A 22,150-nucleotide genomic window follows, 5' to 3' on the forward strand; every position below is an offset into this window, starting at 1 on the left:
TATAATACAATATAATATATAAGTATTAAAAGAAATGTCAAATGATTAATCGCAAATAATTGCATCCAAAATCAAAGCTTTTGTTTACATAATATGTGTGTGCATTTATTATGTATATATAAATTTACACACATGTATATATTTCAGAAAAAATGTATGTTTACATATTAAAAATATTTCTATATAATATCAGTTATATGAATATAAATATAAACGTAAATTTTCTCAAAATACATACTGTTTGTGTGTGTATTTATATATACATAATAAATATACACAGTATACACGCATATATTATGTAAACAAAAACTTTTATTTTGGATGCGATTAATCACAGTTATTTATTTGACAACACTAATTGAAATCTCAGTAAATTATATATAGTTATATTGTATGTGCTATTATATTTCTAATAAATATATATATGCAATGTATATGCAGAGTTATTTACACATACATATATATCATTTTAATATAATGTCTAATTAGATTTTAATATTCACACATACACACACACACACACACACACACACACACACACATATATATATATATAGATATGATATTTTACATATACTACATATTAAATTATATTTAAATATAAATATAGTTTATTTATTTGTTTATTAATTTTATTTATTTATTTATTTATTATTATTTTGGGTTGCCCATCTCCAAATTTATATGATTTTTGTAAGCCTGTTTTTTTATTTACATTTTTTTTTTATTGTGAGACACACAATTTGAGATTTCATTCATTCATGTCTTTAGTCAGACAATCCAGGACAAGTTAAGCACTGGATATTGCTTGTGTTTAGAAATTGTTCAAATTAATAATAATTTTTAGACATTATTCTGCAATAAACATCAAAAATATTTTGTACTAATAGTCATCTCTCGCTCCTTCGTACATCTTCAGCATCACACCCCTGATATTTTTGCATAGATCATCATTTATCTCGTATTTCAGGTTGATTTCTAGAATCACACTTTTATGCCACACCAGTCAATGTCAACATTTTGAAAGCTTCATACTACTGATGTAACAGCGCATCTTTGTGGTTTGTTGCTCTAGCTGCACTGTACTGCTTTACTCACGCAGACCGTCTGCTTATCTCTCTTTCCTTCGCCTGTAATTAATGTGCCCTACTTTAACGTTCACGCAATGTGTGTGTGTGACAGATCAGGATCATTACATCCCACTCAACAGCTCATGGGCTCCTTATCACACAGACAGCGCTGAACTCGTTTCTGATCAAACACTCTCCCTCATCTGCCTGTACCGCTAGAAATGAGCTCTATTTCATCATGTAACTGAGTGTTTGTTTCAATCCATGCCGCTTTTGATCTGAATATGCAAACGAAGGAGCCGCTCTTAATAGATTTAGACTTAATAAATATTTATGTAAATAAATGCCGCCCCCTGGTGGTCATGACATGTCATTTGGAGCAATGTCCAAATCAAAAGAATATATATTTTATTTTATTTTTTGCAAGAGAACAGTATTTTATTTAGTCTCTGTCATATTTTCTTTTATCTTCTATTGTTTTATTTGTGTTCTTTTAATATTAGAGAGGCCATGTTGGTGTCTGTCTAATTTAACTACCTTGTACCATGTGACAGATAAATTTCCACTTAATAGCAGATTTTTATTTGACATGCAATATTTGATTTTACGTACTGTATGTAAATCCTAAGTAAATGCCCTATTTTGCATATGCATGAGGTTAATAAAACTGTTTGGACAAGTACAACGTTTTTTTAATCACCATACACATATTAAATTTTTAGAATAACGTTTTTTAAGAAATTAAAGTTAAAGTTTTTAAAGTTAAAGTTTATTGTTGTCTTTTGTCTTGTTTTAATCCCTTAAACAATACAAATTGTGTCCAAATTCGTCTTTTTATGTTTTACCTCATTAATATTTAATAAGACCTGCATTGTTTAGCTTGTGATTGGTTGTCTGTTCTTAAATGATGTTTACATTAGTTAACGTTGGTTAATTCATTAATATTAACAATACGCAATACATTTGTTACAGTATGATACAGTATTTATTTATCTGTGTTAATGTTAGTTACTGTAATAACATTTATTTAATTTTGAAATTAAATGTTAGCCCATGTCTATTAAATAATCCATTTTATTTTTTCAGCAATAATAGATATGCATATTATTTTTGCATCTCTTTCTAAATGGTTTTAACTAAACCTGTTTATTTTATTATTTTTGCATTCCTAATTATGCACACTTATATGCTCAGTTACTTTTTATCATTTGTATTTCATGTAGTTTTCAGACCTGCAAGCCATTTTTGCATCATAAACCAGCAGTTTTAGTTGATCATTGAATATTCCAGTTCTCATGTTCATTGCTGTAAATACTATATAAGAAGGCATTTATGCTTTTTGTGTGATATTTCTTTAAGGAGGCGAAAATAAGAGTGTGGTTTTGGCAAGCACTGCTATACAGCTACTTGATGACAGGAAGTCTCCTATAGTGGCAGGTACTTGTCGTCTTATTTCAAAGCAAAATTCTATATATTTTAAATGTATTGTTGGCTAAATTGCAACTGAATTACACTAAACACACCTAAACATCATTATATTAAATGTGTTTTTTGTGACACTCAAAGCTGTGGGAATTCAAATGAAGCTGGAATTCTTTCAGAGGAAATTTTGGACGGCCAGTCGGCAGGTAAGTTAATAAATATGTATATATTTATCAAACCAGACCTTGTGTGTTGTGTTGTTTTGTGTATTATTATCTACTTCATAACAGCTCATTTTGATGTGTTTATGAGCAGCAATGTATAGAAGACCATGCTAGATAATGATAGATATTGCTCGAAAACTAATGTAAGGATCTGTATTTAAATGGCATTCATGTATACATTTGCTTTATGTTTTTTCACTGCGTGTGTCCACACAGTGCAATGCTCTGGATGGGAAATGCACCATCAGCTGTGATAATGAGGTAAATGTGACTTTGTTTCTCTCCCTTTGGCCATATTTTCAGTGATGGAGCTCATAAAATGGCCTTTGTTCACCACATGCTCATTATACAATGGACACTTCTCGAACATGACAGGCTTACTAGATCAGTCTGCAGTCGTCTTTTAAGATATATGACATACGACATTGCCTCGTAGCGTTTCTCATTTAAATTCTGCGTCTTTTATTAATGGCTTTGGCATAAAAAGCTATAAAATGCATTATATTTATGGTCTTACTGTCTTGAAGTTTGAAATGATTTAAGAAGATAACAACAGTCTAAAGCTTGTTGAATCATATATTTAAATGAGCATTTTATGTTTCTCACTCCCATTAGGACATTAAATGTTATCTCATAGACAACAATGGCTTCATCCTGGTCTCTGAAGACACTTCTCAGGTATGACATACTGAGAAGATCTGTGTGTAAATATGAAATCAAATGGATGCATTTCCATAATGACTGTAACTTTAACTATAACTTTACATAATGTGCTTCCCACAGACGAACCTCTTCTTTGGAGAAGTAGAGGGAGCTGTCATGAACAAACTGCTTTTGATGGGCTCATTTAAAAAGTGAGACACACACACAATGATGAATGTTAAATTATTTAACCTATATTGTCAGGTTTCAGGGTTATACATTGGTTATCTATAAACCATTAGTAAATGCCCTGTTTATGCATATTTATGAGGTTATGAGGTACAGCATGTACAGCAACCTGTTTTAATAGCCATCAAAACATATTAATTACCTTTTTAGAATACTGAAACAATCTTTTTTTGTTTTTGTCTTGTTTTAATCCTCAAAATGTGTCTTTTTTATGTTTATATAGCATAAGCTTACAAGAAACTGTTTTATCTCATGAATATTTAATGAGACCTGCATTGTTTAGCTTGTGATTGGTTGTCTTCCTAAATTATGCTTGATTATCCAAATTAATACTAACTACTAATTTACATTAGTTAATGTTTGTATTAACAATGAGCAATACATTTGTATGTATGTTACAGTACATGTGTTACAGTATTTATCTTTGTTAATGTTAGTTAATACTATTCATTTAATTTTTAAGTTAATGTTAATGTTTAATTAATGTTAGACCAGGTCCATCAAATAATATTAACCAATATAGAGCCTTATGAAATCCATTTTATTTTTTTCCCCAAATTTTCCCATTTCCATTTTTTTCCCCTGTTTACATTTAATTTTTCTAGACTCTGTTTTAATGGTTACATTGGCAAGGCAAGGCAAGGCAAGTTTATTTATATAGCACATTTCATACACAATGGTAATTCAAAGTGCTGTACATAAAAAGGAATTAAAATCACAATAGCATAAAAATTTAAAATAATAATCACAACAATAAAAACAAAATTAAGAACATTTAAGATGATTTAAAAAAAGAAAAGAAAATGATTTCAAATTAATTAATACAGTAAAATGATTATGCATAAAATAATGCAAACTGTTCGGACGTAGCACAGTGCTCATTCAGTAAATGCACAACTAAACAGGTGAGTTTTGAGTCTGCATTTAAATGTGGCTAATGTATTAGCACATCTGATCTCTTCTGGAAGCTGATTCCAACTGCGGGCGGCATAATAGCTAAAAGCGGATTCCCCTTGTTTTGTGTGAACCCTTGATATTACTAACTGACTCGATCCTAGTGATCTGAGTTGTCTGTTAGGTTTATATTCAGTGAGCATATCTGCAATGTATGTAGGTTCTAGGCCATTGAGTGCTTTATAAACAAGTAAAAGTACTTTAAAATCTATCCTAAACATAACTGGAAGCCAGTGTAAGGACCTAAGGACTGGTGTAATATGCTCTGATTTTTTGGTTCTAGTCAGAATCCTGGCAGCAGCGTTCTGTATGAGCTGCAGCTGTCTAATGGTCTTCTTGGGAAGGCCGGTGAGGAGACCATTACAATAGTCTACCCTGCTGGTGATAAAGGCATGAACAAGTTTCTCCAAATCTTGACGGGAAACAAAACATCTAATTCTTGCAATGTTTTTAAGATGATAGTATGCTGATTTAGTTACTGCTTTAACATGACTACTGAAACTGAGGTCTGACTCCAGAATCACACCCAGATTCTTGACTTGATTTTTTGTTTTTTGACCCCTAGTGTCAAGGTACGCATTTACCTTATGAACTTCATCTTTGTTTCCAAATGCAATGACTTCCGTTTTCTCCTTGTTTAACTGTAAAAAGTTTTGGCACATCCAACTGTTAATTTCATCAATGCATTGGCAGAGACAGTCAATGGGGCTGTAGTCATTTGGCGATAAGGCTAGGTAAATCTGGGTATCATCTGCATAGCTGTGATATGCAATTTTGTTCTTTCTCATTATTTGACTTAGTGGGAGCATATACAGGCTGAACAACAGCGGCGCTAAAATTTTAACAATTTTAATTAAAAAATATCAATCAAAAAGCATGTCTTAATTAATTGAAATCATGAAACTTACACAATAACAGCAATTTATTAAAAGTTTAGCAAAAAATATATTTTAAGTCGCTATGATTTTTTTTTTCTCAAATTCAGTTTTATTTTTTACCAAATTCTGTTTTTCGTTAACTTTTAAATTCCATTTTAATAGATTCAGTAATATTTTAACCAAAATCAAAAGCATCTCTCATTAGTTGAGTTTATAAAAAATTATGTATTTTTTGTTGTTATTATTATTATTATTATTATTCATTTATTTATTTCAGAAATATGTTATGTATTCGATTTTTTGTGGTAAATACATTCTGGTAAAAATTTCTTATAATGTTGTTAAAAAAATTATTATTATTATTAGTAGTAGTAGTACTATTATTACATTAAGTAATATATTTCTGTCACAATTTCTTCAAGTTAAACCAAACTTGTATTTTGATGGGTTGCTGTGAAGATCTTTCTGTTTGTATATGACAGTAGTTTTTTTTCTCAAAAGAAATGGTAAAATGCTCATGAAGTGACTTGCAGAGCTGTTCTACAGACTATATGTATATGTTCATGTACTCATATATTGAGGCAAGCATCTCATGCACTTCAGTATGTGTGTAGTAAACAAAACTGCGCGTTTGCATGCAGGATTCATATCTAAAATGGTATTTTTGCAGCTTAATAATCAAAGACACTAGTCCATGTCACATTTTTATTTAAGTGCATTTACCTACTTTTGATTTATTCATCCAAAATTTGGCTGTTCTGTGACATTCAGTCACAGTAAACTACATTTTTATGACTGGATTTCACAATGTCTATGTTTTCCCCATTGTGGAAATCATAGGGCCCTACAGATACAACTTTTGATTTTAATAATGTAGTAAATGTCAAAATTAACAGGTTAATAAATGTCTAAATGTAAAGTGTTATCTTTCATTCCAGCACTACATGTACTGAAATGCTTAAAGCAGGGTTGAAAGTGGTGCTTATCTCATTTAAAAAAGCTATGAAACATTCCTTAACCTAGAGCTAAACTGGCTTTAACCTGGGGTTAAATAAGACATTAGCCCAGGGTTTTGTTTAATAGTGAGTCTGCTTCTGCTTGTGTTTCTGCTAGGATTAATTTGTATGACTATCAGGCTCTCTGTAAAGAGTACGCAGGCAGCAGTGACAGCGCACGCACTCTGCTGGATGTGAGTATGCTATCATCTGTGCTGTAGTGTTTGACTTCAGTGCCTCTGGATTCTATTTCCTGTCTCCACTGACACGCTGCGCTCTTCCTTTCAGCCCTTCTCCACTGTGAAATGGCTCTTGACAGAACTTGTCATGTGAGATAAAAAGCCTTTGCCTTATAATTATTATTGTCAGCTTGGGATTTTCAGTCAGTGTTTCTGAGTGGGAGTGTGTTTCTGCTTTCCCAGATTTCTGCTGGAGTTTAACCTGTACAGCTGGTGGAACTATGACTCGACAGTCAAAGGTATCAATCCATAGATGACAGGAATGCTTTTAGAAACGTGTTAATAGAGTTACATGCTCCTGTGAGGATGACCTTGTTATTTTTTATTTCTTCCATTTGATCTATAATAGATATTAGATTTTTAACTAATGACGGACTTAAAAGGCTATAAATCTCAATTAATCTGTAAGGCGGTGACATGAATCACACAGCATAAAAAAAGGGTAGATGCACTGTAACATTGGCTATAATGAACATGAACTGATGTATATTGTAATATAAATGACTAATTATATATTATTTTAGTTGTACAGTGCAATTTTTGAATTTAGTGTTTATGTGTGCAGCCCAGAGAACTCAGAGGACAATGATGGTGCCATGTGACACAGAATATCCAGCTTTCGTCTCTGAACGCACCATAAAAGAGACCACAGGGAACATCGACTGTGGAGGCTGTATACGGTGAGAACATCTGTTTATGTCTATATATGTGCATGCTTATTTATAAAAAGAAAGAAGTAGAACTTAGTGGAAATCTGGTTTCTGAAACACAAATTACTTTTAAGTGATAAAGAAGAAAAGAGGTATACTATACTAAGTATACTAGCATTTCCTTTTTGAAAATGCACTTGAAATGCCATAAAACCACACTTGGTAATATATTTTTCATGTTCTTCACTAGCTTTAAAGGGTTCTACGCGATCCTGGCTTAGGAATTAGGGTCTTATCTGGGGTCTTCATTCTCACAACATTTTGACTTAATTTTGGTTTTATTTTGATTTAATTCTCTAAACATTTCGTTTTAATTTTTAAAAACATTTAACTATATTTTTAAAACATTTTGAGTTTATTCTCAACTTTATGACTGTATTCTCCAAACATTTCGACTTTATTTTCCTAATATAGACTTTATTCTCCAAACATTTAGACTTTATGTTCGTAATATCGACTTTACTCTCCAAACATTTAGACTTTATTTTAGTAATATCGACTTTATTCTCTAAACATTTTGACTTTATTTTCGTAATTTTGACTTTATTCTCGAAACATATCGACTTTATTTTTCGTAATTTTGACTTTGTTCTTGAAACATTTTGACTTTATTCTTGTAATTTCAACTTTATTCTCGAAACATTTTGATTTTTTCTTGTAATTTCACGTTTATTCTCGTAATTTTGATTTAATTCTCGAAACATTTCAACTTTATTCTCGTAATTTCAACTTTATTTTTGAAACATTTCACCGTAATTCTTGAAACATTTCGACTTTATTCCAAACATTTCGAATTTATTCTCAAAACATGTTTCAAGAATCATATTCAAGAATAAAGTCGAAATGTTTCGAGAATAAAGTCAAAATTTCTCAAGAATAAAGTCAAAATGTTTTGAGATTAAAGTCATAATATTTTGAGAATAAAGTCAAAACATTTTGAGAATAAAGTTGAAATTACAAGAATAGAGTCTAAATATTTTAACAATAAGGTCAAAATATTTGGACAATAAAGACTAAATTATAAGAATAAAGTTAGAAAATGAACTACCTGTCATTTTCTATACAAATTGACAATGATCTTGGATGACAAGGAGTTGAGAAAATTATCTGTATTATGTAAAGTAGAAAACAGAATGTAAAAAATATTTAATACACAACTGGAAGGCCTTAGATGTAGACATATGACAGTGATCTAACTCTGGCAGCCACCTTCATGCTTCTAATTAAAAATCCTCCAGCCAGAACTATGTGAAAGCCAAACCACTGTTGCATATAACTGACACCCGTCTGTGGAAAGCTGTTTTAGTCTATATGTGGTTATTTTGCTATGGCCGCAGCACACATCTAAGAGAGTAAACATAGCATGGTCTGACAGCATTAAACAGCTGTGCTTCACTTTCTCACACATCTTTATTTCTGACAGAATGTGTTGTGGGGCTAAATGCCATTATGATTTAGATCATGACAACCACCAGTGTTGTTTTTGTCAACAATGACGATGACGAAATCATTTCGTTGACGCCACTTTTTTTCATGACGATAACGAGACGATGACGAGATAAAAAGGGCTCGTTGATGACTAAAACATGACGAGACGTGTGTGAGTTTTCGTTGACGAGACGAGAATAGACGAAAATGTTAGTGGGTGGTCCGTCAGACGTTTAAAATGCATGACATTTCTGCTTATTGTGCATGCCAATTAAAACTTAAAAAGTATCTGACGCTATGGCAAGCCGTTTTAGCATTAAATACTCTTTGCCATACTAGTATGGCAAGCCGTTTTAGCATTCTATCCTTGTTTGTCTTTTATGTTCTAAAACATTCCAACTAATTTTTTCCCTTTTTTTTGACTAAAACTAGACTAAAACCTTTTTGACTTTTCGTCGATTAAAATTGGACTAAAACTATCACATATAGAAGTGACTAAAATTTGACTAAAACTAAGAAGCATTTTAGTCCAAAAGACTAAGACTAAGACTAAATCTAAGATGGTTTTCAAAAACAACACTGACAACCACAGTTAAAATCACACTTCAATTTCATGGTAAAAAATATAACTAAATGGTTTAGATATTTGTAAGAATCATTTAGCTGAGCACAAAAGAAGATATTTTAATGAATGTTGATAACCAAGCAGTTGACTGTAGTCATTGACTTCCTTTGTGTTTTTTCACCACACTTATAAATCATGGCTACCATCAACGGTTTTGTTACCAATAAGATCAGGTCAAGTAAATAATGACAGAACTTCATTTTTGGGGTGTAAACTATCCCTTTAAGCTATATATTATGGTAGCACGTTTCCACCACAGAATATAAACTTAAAAAGGTAATTGTGTATTTTTTTTCTCACAATTTTGACTTTCTTTGTCGCAATTGCAACACTAATCTCACAATTTTGACAGAATTGTGAAATAATAGTCATAAAGTCAGAGTTGTGAGATATAAACTCGCAAAGAAAAAATAAGAATTGCGAGTTTGTATCATGCAATTATGAGATGAAAAGAATTGTGAGATTAAGAGTCGCAATAAACTTTTTTTTAATTCAGTGGCAGAAATGGGCTTTCATAATATATAGAATGCTATATATTTTGAGAGATTTAATTATTTAATTTAGTTAAAAATATAGTCATGTTTAGTTTTTCTTGTGGAAGTCAGAAATGTGAGACAAACTCACAATTCTGAGGAATAAAGTTGCAATTCTGAGAAATTAGGTCAGAATTGTGAGATATAAACTCACAATTCTGACTTTTTTCTTTGAATTACGTGTTTATATCTCGCAATTGTGACTTTTCTCAGAATTGCGAGTTTTTATCTGCCAATTCAGACATTATTTCTTACAATTATGAGTTTATATCTTGCAGTTCTGAGGAAAAAAGTCAGAATTCTGAGTTTATATCACGCAATTCTGACTTTATAACTTGCAATTGCGAGTTTATATCTCACAGTTCTGAGAAAAAAGTCAGAATTGCTAGTTTGTATCACAAAATTCTGAGAAGAAAAAAATTGTGAGATTAAGAGTCGCAATAACCTTTTTTTTTATATTCAGTGGCGGAAACGGGCTTCCATAATATATAGAATGCTATATATTTTGAGAGATTTAATTATTTAATTTAGTTAAAAATATAGTCATGTTTAGTTTTTCTTGTGGAAGTCAGAAATGCGAGACAAACTCACATTTCTAACAAAAAAGTTGCAATTTTGAGAAATTAGGTCAGAATTGTGAGATATAAACTCACAATTCTGACTTTTTATGGGTTTATATCTCACAATTCTGACTTTTCTCAGAATTGCGAGTTTTTATCAGCCAATTCTGATTTCATTTCTCGCAATTATGAGTTTATATCATCCAATTATTTAAAAAAATCTGAATTGTATTTAAACCTTTTATCTCACAATTCTGACTAAATTAATTCTGACTTTAGAACTTAGCAAAATTAAATCACACAATTCTGACTTTATAACTTGCAATTGTGAGTTTATCTCACAGTTCTGAGAAAAAAGTCAGAATTGTGAGGTTAAAAGTCGCAATAACCTTTTTATTTAGTGGCAGAAACAGACCTCCATAATATATACTGTAGAATTTTATATATATTGAGAATTTAATTATTTGATTTAGTTACAAATATATTCATGTTTAGTTTTTCTTTTAAAAGTGTTTTTTTTTTTTCTTTGACATGCTGAAATGTAGGGTACATTACTGTGTGGTTTCTCTGGTTACTCTAGGCCTAAACAGGACAGACCTAATATGTCATCATATAAATCAATGCCATCTACAGGTATTCTGAACAAGAATCTGACATCCTTTTTTGTATTTTTCCTCTCAGGACCTTTGTAATTCAGCAGATTCCCAGCAGTAACCTGTTCATGGTGGTTGTTGAGAATAAATGTGACTGCAGCTCCGCCACTCGAGTTACCATGGAGCCCATTGAGATCATTTATATCCTTTTTATAACCAACAAAACATCTACTTATTTAGAATGTCAAATTATGGCATGACTCTTTGTATAATACCATCCTTGACCTCTGAGCACATAATGAGTCTCTGAAGTGCGACAGACTGAAGTTTCAAAAGGATCGCAGACGGCCGCAGTCCTGTCATCCATTTCATCCAGAGGTATGATGTTGTATTATTAAATATTTGCTTTTGATGACCAACGCCATATCAGATTTGAAACTAAACTGTAAAGTTTTCCAATATTTTGAAACTGCGGTTTATGTACTTCATCATGTTTTTTAAAGTGACCCATTCAGTCTGTCTGTGAAATGCTCATCCACATCACAGCTGAAAGAAGTACACTTGAAAGTTTTAGTAGACCATTCACTCTTCAATTTTATGCCTCTTACAGGGCTTTCAGCTCATTTGGGGTCATTCAGTAGCTAAAAGTTCAATCTATAAAGTGTTTGAATGTGTTTTTGTGTAATTTCCTGACACTTGCTAACTCTGTTTACATCTTTTTTTTTTGGTGTTTGATAACAGGAGAACGCTATTGAATGCGGATCAGCAAATGCTTTGAATTTTCCACTGGTAGCCATATTATTCTCAGTGCTGTCGTTCCTGATCAGCAGGTGACCTCTGACCCCTTGCCTTGACCCATTAGGCTTACTACACACTCAAATCAGAAAGCCTTGCTTCCGCCAAACATGAGTTGACAGAGACAAAATCATCTTTGTGATGTCTGGATTACTGAAGATAGATGATAATTATTACCGTGCAAGACTGTGTTAGAATGTGCTGAGTGTTTTCTTCTTACATGTGGACCAGTGAACATGCCTGGATATCAATGGCTGCCACGAGCGTCACAGCTAAACGCAGTCCATCTAGCTGTTCTTCAAGGTTCATAACCTCAACTTTAGTCTTAATCTGTACTGTGTGAAGCGCAGACAAAAAGTGAGCAGAAATGTCTTTTATTTCATTATTATTTGCCTGCCTTTCAGAGCGATTAGACATTTCATTTGGAGTCTTAAGATGCATGACGTGACAAAATAGGAATATTTCACAGAGCTGTTTGTAAGAATAGCATACATGGTCATCAAAAGATGAGATGTGGATTCTTCACAAACTTTATAAGTTTTGCCTGCTTAAAAAAAGTACTTGGAAAATAACTTTTAATTGCCTAATCCCTTTACATCAAAGGAAAGCCATGTTATGTAAATAAAAACATATTTTCCATCATTTTTCTGGTGTTTAATTCACTGAGTGTGGTATTTATAATCTTCAGGTATAATATGGCAAATATCTCTAATACCTCTTGACATGTAGCTTGATTTTTTTTGTCTTATTAGTCTGAAAGTTAAAACAATCTAACAACATTTGTAGCTAAATGTAGCTTTTTCAGTGCAAATGACACAAATTATTATTTTTCTTTTCTTTGATCACAAAAGGGATTCTCGTAGTTTCTTAAAATTACAGTTGAACTGCTGATGTCACATGGACTATTTTAATAATATCCTTACTAACTTTCTGGGCTTTAAATGTGGTAGTTGCGTTGCTGTCTATGCAAGTTCAGAAAGCTCAGATTTTATCCAAAATATCATATTTTGTGTTCCGAAGACGAACGAAGGTCTAACTGGTTTGGAACGACATGAGGGTGAGTAATTAATGACAGAATTTTCATATTTGGATGAACTATACCTTTAACTAAGAACTTAGACTGCTATTTAGGAGAACTCTTTGGTAAGAATACCCCTGGCCACCTTCGTATGAAAGCCCTTTTCTGCCACTGAATAAAAAATAAAAAAAGTTTGTTGCGACTTACACATTTCTTATTTTTTTTCTATAAACTCACAAATGAGAGTTATAAAGTCAGAATTGCGAGATATAAGCTCGCAATTATGAGAAATAAAGTCCGCATTGTGTGATATTTGCGAGTGATAGTTGTGAGTTAAGTCAGAATTTTCTTGTAATTGTGAGTTTATTTTTCTCGCAATTGCAAGTTTATATCCCACAATTCTGACTTTATATCTGGCAATTCTGACTTTATAACTCGAAATTGTGTTTATATCTCAGTTCTGAGAAAAAAGCTAGAATTGTGAGTTTATATGACGCAGTTCTGAAAAAAAAAGTCAGAATTGCAAGATGTAAACTTGCAATTGCGAGAAAAAAGTATGAATTGTGAGAAAAAGTCGCATTTGCGAGTCAGAATTATTAGATATACACTTGCTATTTTTTTTCTCCTCAGAACTGGGCTTTATAACTTGCGATTCTGAGGAAAAGAGTAAGAATTGCGAGTTTATATGAAGCAGTTTAAAAAAAAAAAGTCTGAATTGTGAGAAAGTCACAATTACCTTTTTATTAGAAGATTTTTTTTTCACGTTTATTGTGATAGGACACATCATTAATGCCAGGAAGTGAGGTGGGAGAGAGAGAGGGAGCGGGATCAGGAAAGGTCCTGGATTCGGGATTCGAACACGGGACACCTGGAGCGCAACTGCGCTGTATATCAGCATCGTCTATCAGCACCGACACCTTTTTAAATTTTGATTCAGTGTCGGAAACTCGCTTTCACATCTTTGCGCAATTCTAGTAAGTCTAGTAATTCTGACCCTTTTGGCTTGCCATAGAGGTAAATTTTATGCGTCCTTGGGGTTGCCAAGGGGTTTACCGCAGAATTAGGCTACTTTTACGCTTTTGCTTCAGGTTGTGTTTGAAGTCAGGAGGTTAACCACTAATCTCTTAGAAATGCAATGTCAACCAAGTGGTCACCCGACAGAGGAAAACTGAGGGAAATATCACGATTAAATTAGTTTTGATTAGCAGTTGGGCTGGTTTCGCAGACCTGGCAACCAACAGCTCGTTAACGTCTTTGTAAAGCCTTCAGAAGGACGTCAGAAACAAGTGATCGAATCGGGTCGCATTGGGGAACTATAAGTTTGTTCAGGAGACACATTGGGAAGTCTGCAGTGCAAACTTTTGTTGAAAGCAACCAACTGTTTTGGATCTGACAGCAGCTGCACCGGAAACTGTAAGTAAACAATTTCATAGTGAAACAATGACTGTTTTGGATACTGTTTTCAAAACTAAAAGTACTCCTGTGCATTAAATGGTGTTGAAGCATAGATTCTTTGAGAAAAGGAAGAATATTTTTTATCAAAATATATTTATTAGAAAGTGACTCCAGAAAAGTTGTTGGTTCATCCTTTGGACTTTGACAAAGAAGATCCTCTGAGCAATGTCTGTGAAGAAAGATGCTACATGTTCACTTAAGGTCATGATATATTCAACACCATACAATGAATGATCAACACTGACACCTGTCTTTTAGTAAAGAAAGTTTATTCATGGTGGTTGTACATAATGAAACAGGTTTTGAGATTCATCAGTGCATCTTTAGCAAACTGTAGACTTGATCTCCTGTGTTTGACATAACTGTTTTTTAGAGACCGTTGAGGACAGATGGTTAACATTCTTAAGGAAGAAGTAAAAAAAGATAGAAAACACACACATGAAGTAAATGTGTTAGTTCATGATGGATGTATCATTGGTTATGTGTGTTTGGTGTGTGGCAGTGTTCACACATACCACATTTTCCTCCATATTTCCCTGTTTCTGTTTTTTATCGACCAGAGCATCTGTAATGCAATGCAGAAGCATTTGAACCAGTCAGATCAAATTTAAATGACCTCATTTTGACCTTGACTAACAAGCTCTTTGTCATGAAGCTTTAGCGCTTCAAAGCTTATTTTAAGCTTTGACACTTTGCGCAGTGTCTCAGACTCATTATGTGCAACAGTGTTGTGATAAATTTAGTATTTGTCCTACTTCCTCCATATTCACTCACTGTGGCCGGCCAAGTTTTTCAGTGCTAAACGTGTGCGTGTAAAATGTAGCTTTTGGGCCAGAGAGGAAGTTTCAAGTGGTGAAACTAGAGTGTGTTTTTATAGCAGGCCTAGACATTCGATTCCTCGTGATATGACTACTTAAATGAAAGAAACATTTCCTTACCGGAGGGCTGGTAAATTGGATTTATAGATGTAATGACAGAGCGAGTGTCTGTGGGATCTGCTGTGCTGTCCTGATGTGACTCTGGGTGATGAAGGCCTTTAAAAAAAAAACAGCATGATGAAGAGGGCCAAAGAAAGTCAATAAAAAAAACCATCCAAAACAAAAGAAAAATAAATATGGCGTCTGAAAGATGCAGTTTGTGCAGCCACTAGAAACTTTTAGGCAAGTGTGTTGGAGCTAAACTCTGAACCCTGAAGCTTCAAACTTGTTATTTGAGAAGCTCAACAGCCCTTCAAAACTGCTGCAGTGTAAACGTTCTGCAAAATAGCTCATTTTGTGTTCCACAGAAGAAAGTAAGTCATGTAGGTTTGGAAAAGCATGAGGTTTAGTAAATGTGGCTAATAATGCTGATCTACTGATTACTTGAAAGCGAAAATGGTACCAGTTTCTCAGGATTTGTACAGCGCTTATTACTCAGCAGGTTTATTTTAGCTTAGTAAGCGTCAAGTAATTGAGATCATTTCCTGAGAATGATGTTCTCTTACCTCCAGAAATGGGCTGAGATGTTTTTGGTATAAAAGTGACCACAGAATATGTAGGTTCAGGATGACTCTAAATAACATAAACAATAATTAAGATCAAGTCCCTTTTCAACAATTCGTATTAATTATGGATTATTATAAATGTTTATTATTTTCAATATTATGGTGATACTCACCGTATCAGGTTCTTGACTTGGTGCATCCCCATTTGGCGATCTCATTTTATTGCACAGAATCAAATATTGATTTTTATGACATATTTTCATACATTTACACATACAGCTATTCTACAAAAAATAAAATAAAAACTTACTGTTTTCTTCGTTTTTTACCTAGAAAACAATTAGCTGTTGCATTATACTGCACGTTCAATTCTAGATTGCATGATAAATTCTGCATGAAGCTGTGTATACATATATAAAATGTACATTTGTCAACTTTACTTACATGCAAACCAGCACAGACAGATGAGTCCAGATAAAATGACAACAGCACTAGAGGAAGCCGGCACTAGATACAATGTTTCTGTGTCAATACATGTTTTTCTGTGTGTATTTTATTTATTTTTATATGGATCAGCCCCCTTGAGAATTGAAGTATTACACAAATGAACTGAGAAAATGTAGTTATCAGTAACTTACCAATTGTACTGTATGGTGTGGTTTCAGATGTTGACGTTACTGTTATTGCTGATAAAAAGAGATTAATTATAGATTGTAAATATTCAACAAGTAACCATGATTATGAAAGAGTGTCATTTTGAGGATATTCAGAATTGAGAAAGAAGAACCAATTTACTCAATTACTCACTGGTTTTCATGGCTGTTGTAGTAGCTTGTTCAGTGGTGGCTGATGTTGAAACTGCAGAAATAATATATCAGAATTATAGGAAGTCGGTTTACATTATTTAAAAACTTCAAAGCAAAATTTATTTTTTTGAAGGTGCACGTCCTTTAGATATAAAAAAAAAATAACATACTGGTGTTTATGTAACTTGATGTCATCTCACAGACTCACACTTGATTATATTAATAAAAAAACTCACTCTGGACTGTTACTGTCACTGGATCAGAGTGATCAGATTGTCTCTTCTTCACAGTGTAGAAGCAGGTTACTGTCACAGATGAACTCTGATCTCCAGACCAAATACTGATCTGAGATCCAGTGAGTGAGAGCTGACATGATGAGCTCTGTTTTGAGTTACTTTCTCTTCCATTTATTTTGAAGACACAAATCTCCATCTTCAGATTTTCAGTATTCTCACAGCTCAGCGCAACTGTGTCTGTTTCCAGAACAACTGAAGCAGATGCTGTTAACTTGGCCTGAGGAAGATCTAATGAATACAGGAATTATAGTATGTTCAGAGAGATCTCAGATCAAAAACATTCAGTCCTTTTTAATCCTGTCATCTTTGAGGGAAAACAACAGCACCACCATCCATATTAGCAACTGACTTGTTGAATTCTGTGATGTTTTGTGGGATTAGTTAGTCTGACAAAATAAAAACATCTTTATTATAATATCAGCACTTCAAATGTTGGTTGACACTCATGTTAAACTGACTTCAACACAAATGTAGCCTATTATTTTATATATATTATATTTAGAGTTCAGAAGTTGTCGCAGAACAGCCTCACCCAATAAGAATTAACAAAGAACATTTTAAACACTTTAACATATTAAAATCCCTTGCACATTTGTGAAGTGTCCCCTCTCCCCATCATATTATGGATTTATTTTCACCTGTAAAAGTCACAATGTGATAAGCATTAGTCTGAAAATAACCTGCAATCATAACCTGATTCTGATCAACCATGTATACGTCTTTTCTATATTTAGTATATTTGTCCTTTCAGTGTTGTGCAGCCTATTGAAAGGGTCTTTATATAAAAAAATCCATCCAGGCTTTTTACACTTTCTCTTTTTTTTCCCCTCATATTAGTTTGGTGTTTGAAGTTGCTGACTTGACTTTATTGTTGATCCATTTTCTCAAAAGATTTTTCTAATACACTACTGGCCTACATAATAAATCATACTGGCTAAAGAATGACACAGGTGTCTCAAATCATGTGCTTAAAAAAAATCAAGAATACCATCAATAATATAGTAATAACTCACCTCTGATGGTGTATGAGTTACGGATGGTGTATGTGTCACTGTGAGGTGATCTGATCTTAGGTTCAGTCTTGAGTGAATAAACACAGATCAGCTGTCTGCTGTTCACTGATCGTGTAAAGAGTTCATGACTTAAATAAAACATACAAAGATTCCCTCCAGACTGACTCCTCTGAGAGACACGTTGAGACAGAAGATCATCATCCTCAGTGTAGAGACTACAGATGAAATCAGCTCTGACTGAAAGTGGTATTTCACATGATATGGTAAGAGAGTCATTATCTTTACTAACACTGATGATGGGTTTCTGAAGTGAATCTGTTTGAAGAGAAATGATCAAGTTACTAAAAAACAGAAATAACAGTTTCTAATACCTAAGAACAGCAGTGAAATATCTCACCTAGAACCGTCACTGTGGCAGGAGGAGAATGGGATGATGGTTTATTGATGCCTTGCTCATGTATTGTGTAGTAGCAGTAAATGTCGAGTGATTCAGGTGATTTTCCAGCTGCCCATCTGAGCACTTCAGCTCCAGTGAGATTGAGCTCACATGATGGACTGACTTTTATATTCTTCTCTTCTTTGTTTGAGTAGAAATAACACTGCTTCACTTTATCATCTGCTGGGCTCTCACAGCTGATCTTCACTGAGCTGGACTCTCTTATGACATCTGGAGATACTTTTACAGTAGGAGATTCTGAAACAACCCAAAACCAATTAAACACTATATTACTATTACTATATCCCATGGTCAATGTGTGCAGGCACAATAATATTCTGATATTAATCATTTATATATTTGGCTTCTTAAATCTGATTAAAACAACTGCCAAATATTTATAAAATATTCAGAAAAACGATTGTCAAGTAGGTTCACAGGTAGCCCTATTGTGTGCTAAAATTGGCAATTTGTTCAATACAAATGCGAACATACAGTATTTAATCAACATTAAACAACAGAGATCTCTTACTGTGAGACTGAACCTCCATCAGGAGCTGAAATACTATGAAGACGACCAACTCCATCACAGCAAGTGTAAGAAAAGAGACGAGACTCTCACAATACATGAATTAGGAAGTGGTACATCCGACAACAGGAAACCATATCCTTCTGCTGTCCGTTTTATGAATATGAGTGATCATGAAACTCACAGCTGTTTGCACTGGAACATGTAACTTAAACTTGACTCTAGCACTTTGTATGTGCACATAACTTAGATTTACGAATTTCACCATTGATTTTACCCATGTAGGATTCATGACATGAACACATCACTCTAATGAGATATGAATAGTTCAAAAGACTCACATCCTCCATATTTTTTTCTTCTTCTCTAGTTGCGTTTGATCTTGCAAATCTCTGTGAGATCTTCTGTCACTGTGAAATCATTTCTACAGTCAACAAGTGTGTTTTCTCGAATTATCTAATGTGGGCATTGACAGGATTAGAAGGCTAAAAATCAGCTGAAGCTGTCATCATGTCTGTGGTCTCCTAGGCTATTGAAATCAGTTACAATTTGAAAATCATCCAGTGTGACCCAAGTCCCTTTCTGGACCATAAAACATGATCAATTATGAATCAGTACATTGGAAGCAATGGGAAACAAGAGAATGTCTGTTTTTGTTTATAATGATAAATGAGTCTATCCACCTTATTTTTCCTGTAACAGCAGGTGCAGCCATTTGTACATTTTATGGGTCTGGCTTACGGTGTCATCTGCGTCCAGCTGTTTTTAGCTGTACAAAACAGCTTGTTTTGCTGCTTGATCTTGCAAATGGGTGTGTCTTACCATATTATTTTAATGTATTATCTTAATTATGAAAACACTGGTTTGTAATGAAAACAGTTTTACTGTTTACTGCATGTTGTTATTTTCCTATAGCTGCTAAATAATCACAAGTTACTTTGAATGGGAATCTCTTGAGGTTTAATTCTCTTCCTGCATTGCAAGTAGGCCTACAATACTTTTGATTTATTTTATATCCTGATATTCACACAAAGCTGTTTATAAATTCAATTGCTTTGGGGATAGATGTGTGTTTTCACACACAGTTAGTGGTCACTTTATTGTGTACACATTTGCTCCTTTTATTCAGATGATCATATGGAGGCTGGCAGATGCAAAAAAAGCATGCAAACAAAATCAAGCAGTTCAGATGCTTAGTAATCATAAAGTTAAGAATATGCATGTTTTGAGGAGCACAAAGAGGAAGTTAGTAGAGATGTTGTTTCCATCTGGCAGGAGGTGTAGTTCAGCTCTGTGAGAACATCAGCCGAACCTGCAGACTTTATTTTCATATGATTCTATTTCAGAGTTCAGTTTATGAACAACTAAACCTGTACATTGTACTTACTGGTTAAGTTAAAAATTAGCATGACTGAATCCTAATTTGAAAATTGTATTTTGTTTTAGGGCTGGGCGGTATACCTTTTCATACCGAATACCGGTGTTTTTTTTTTTAATGATATTCATTTTTCATATACCCCAATACCGGTGAGTGTGTGCGTATAAAGCGCTGGGAACACGTATGTTGACGCAAACAGAAACCGCAGCTTGCACGTGCTTGTCTGAAGCAACACATCTGAGGTGTGGACGTATTTCAGTATATCTGAGAAAGACCCAGGGTTAGCGATTTGCAAAACTTGTAATGCCGAAATTTCAAGAGGGGGTGTGTCTGCAGAGATGAGAGCAGAGATCGGCGCATTGTGCGCAGACAGATGTAGCTTTCAGTGAGAGAAAAACAATGGCTTTACGTTGGTGTTACGTCGCAATATTTTAAAGATGTCTTTTCTATATACTGTATTTTTATTAATATTTATGCTTTAAAGCCAATGGATATCACACAAGCAACGTGGAAACTGATCAATATGTTAAAGTGAAAGTAAAAACTGACTTTCAGAATCTGATGTGCATTCTTTCAGACAATGAGAGACGATTATACTTCATACGCTGATATTAATTTAGTCCCTTAATATTTTTCTTGTGCCCCGAACATGGTGGGAAAAATAAATAAAAAAGAAACGTATTTTGTGTAAGGTTTGTTTTTGAAAGTCTTAAATAAAGCTCTTAATTTTCATTGATGACTGCAGTGTTATTAGGGGGTTATGAAAGTCATAATTATGATTTCAGGTGGTCTAAAATGTGGGGACTGAAAGACAAGAATTGCGATGAAACTTCAAAAGGCTATCCATTGAATAAATATGAGCGCTGCACGTTTCAAAATCATTTGTTGCGCTACTTTGTATACTACCATTCTGACAGCGCCTCCTGCTGGAAGAGAAACGCGTAGACTTGTAAATGTGAACTTGTGAAGAATGCACAATAAAGTGTTGTGTATTTTGACTGCAAATCATGAATTCTGATTTCTTCACCTCATTACAATTATGAGTGCCACTGTCACTTCTTTGTGAACAGCAGCATTTTGTGAGACCAATCAAACCTGGGTTAATACTAGTCCGGTCAATGTAAGTCAATATACTGCAGTAATTATTCTCTAATTTATTAGGAAATGTGGTTAACACCTAGTCATGCATGAAAAAAAAATAAATACCGTCATATACCGTGATACCGTATAATTTTGAAAAATACCGTGATATAAATTTTTGGTCATACCGCCCAGCTCTATTTTGTTTACATGTTTACCTTTGCCTGATATGTTAGAACTTAAACACAAACATTTTACCCCTTTGTTTTACACATAGGCCTAAGGTAATATCACTGTAATTTCATCTGTTTTGCAATATAGAGTATGTATGAAATGCTTACGTCTGATTGTGTACAGTGTATGTGTCACTGTGTGGTGGTCTGATCTCAGGTTCAGTCTTGAGAGAATAAACATAGATCAGCTGTCTGCTGTTCACTGACAGTGTGAAGAGTTTACTATGACTTAAACATACAATGATTCCCTCCAGACTGACTTCTCTGGGAAACACGTTAATACACGTCTTTGCATGTGAAATAAGCATTACATGTCAGTCTCTCTCCCACGATAGTTGATTGACATGAGCGCCTTACCTTAGACCCGCCCTCACCGAGATGAAACCGATCTGATCGCCATTGTGTCGACTCAGGTGCAGGGGAAGACAAGAATGACTCCGATTGAGTGATTGAGATGTTCTGTTGTTGGATGTAATAATGAACATAGCAGTCGTCATTTACTCCCA

The 22,150-nt window shown here is 33.7% G+C and overlaps 1 protein-coding gene and 2 long non-coding RNA genes across 3 annotated transcripts in view; 1 reads left to right on the forward strand and 2 right to left on the reverse strand.

The window, feature by feature from the left end:
* Positions 1-12,495, forward strand: part of cacna2d3 (calcium channel, voltage dependent, alpha2/delta subunit 3) — a 61,135-nt gene extending 48,640 nt beyond the window's left edge. Inside the window, exons 27-38 of the mRNA XM_073825667.1 lie at positions 2,430-2,507; positions 2,637-2,698; positions 2,933-2,977; positions 3,332-3,394; positions 3,500-3,570; positions 6,553-6,628; positions 6,723-6,763; positions 6,857-6,912; positions 7,239-7,353; positions 11,211-11,323; positions 11,418-11,500; positions 11,864-12,495. Of these exons, the coding sequence (XP_073681768.1) occupies positions 2,430-2,507; positions 2,637-2,698; positions 2,933-2,977; positions 3,332-3,394; positions 3,500-3,570; positions 6,553-6,628; positions 6,723-6,763; positions 6,857-6,912; positions 7,239-7,353; positions 11,211-11,323; positions 11,418-11,500; positions 11,864-11,956 (896 nt within the window). The 3' untranslated portion in view covers positions 11,957-12,495. The remainder of the gene's footprint in view (positions 1-2,429; positions 2,508-2,636; positions 2,699-2,932; positions 2,978-3,331; positions 3,395-3,499; positions 3,571-6,552; positions 6,629-6,722; positions 6,764-6,856; positions 6,913-7,238; positions 7,354-11,210; positions 11,324-11,417; positions 11,501-11,863) is intronic.
* Positions 12,496-14,690: 2,195 nt separating this feature from the next.
* On the reverse strand, positions 14,691-16,196 carry LOC141293347 (uncharacterized). Its single transcript, XR_012340728.1, has 4 exons — positions 16,047-16,196; positions 15,874-15,940; positions 15,329-15,424; positions 14,691-14,955 (listed from the first exon to the last, which is right to left on the reverse strand). It is a non-coding gene; the product is annotated as an uncharacterized lncRNA (long non-coding RNA).
* A 104-nt stretch (positions 16,197-16,300) lies between these two features.
* On the reverse strand, positions 16,301-17,189 carry LOC141293384 (uncharacterized). Its single transcript, XR_012340740.1, has 4 exons — positions 16,916-17,189; positions 16,681-16,731; positions 16,512-16,559; positions 16,301-16,380 (listed from the first exon to the last, which is right to left on the reverse strand). It is a non-coding gene; the product is annotated as an uncharacterized lncRNA (long non-coding RNA).
* Between the last annotated feature and the right edge of the window lie 4,961 nt (positions 17,190-22,150).

The sequence above is a fragment of the Garra rufa genome, chromosome 20 (assembly GCF_049309525.1).
Source record: "Garra rufa chromosome 20, GarRuf1.0, whole genome shotgun sequence".
NCBI classification, from domain to species: Eukaryota; Metazoa; Chordata; class Actinopteri; order Cypriniformes; family Cyprinidae; genus Garra; species Garra rufa.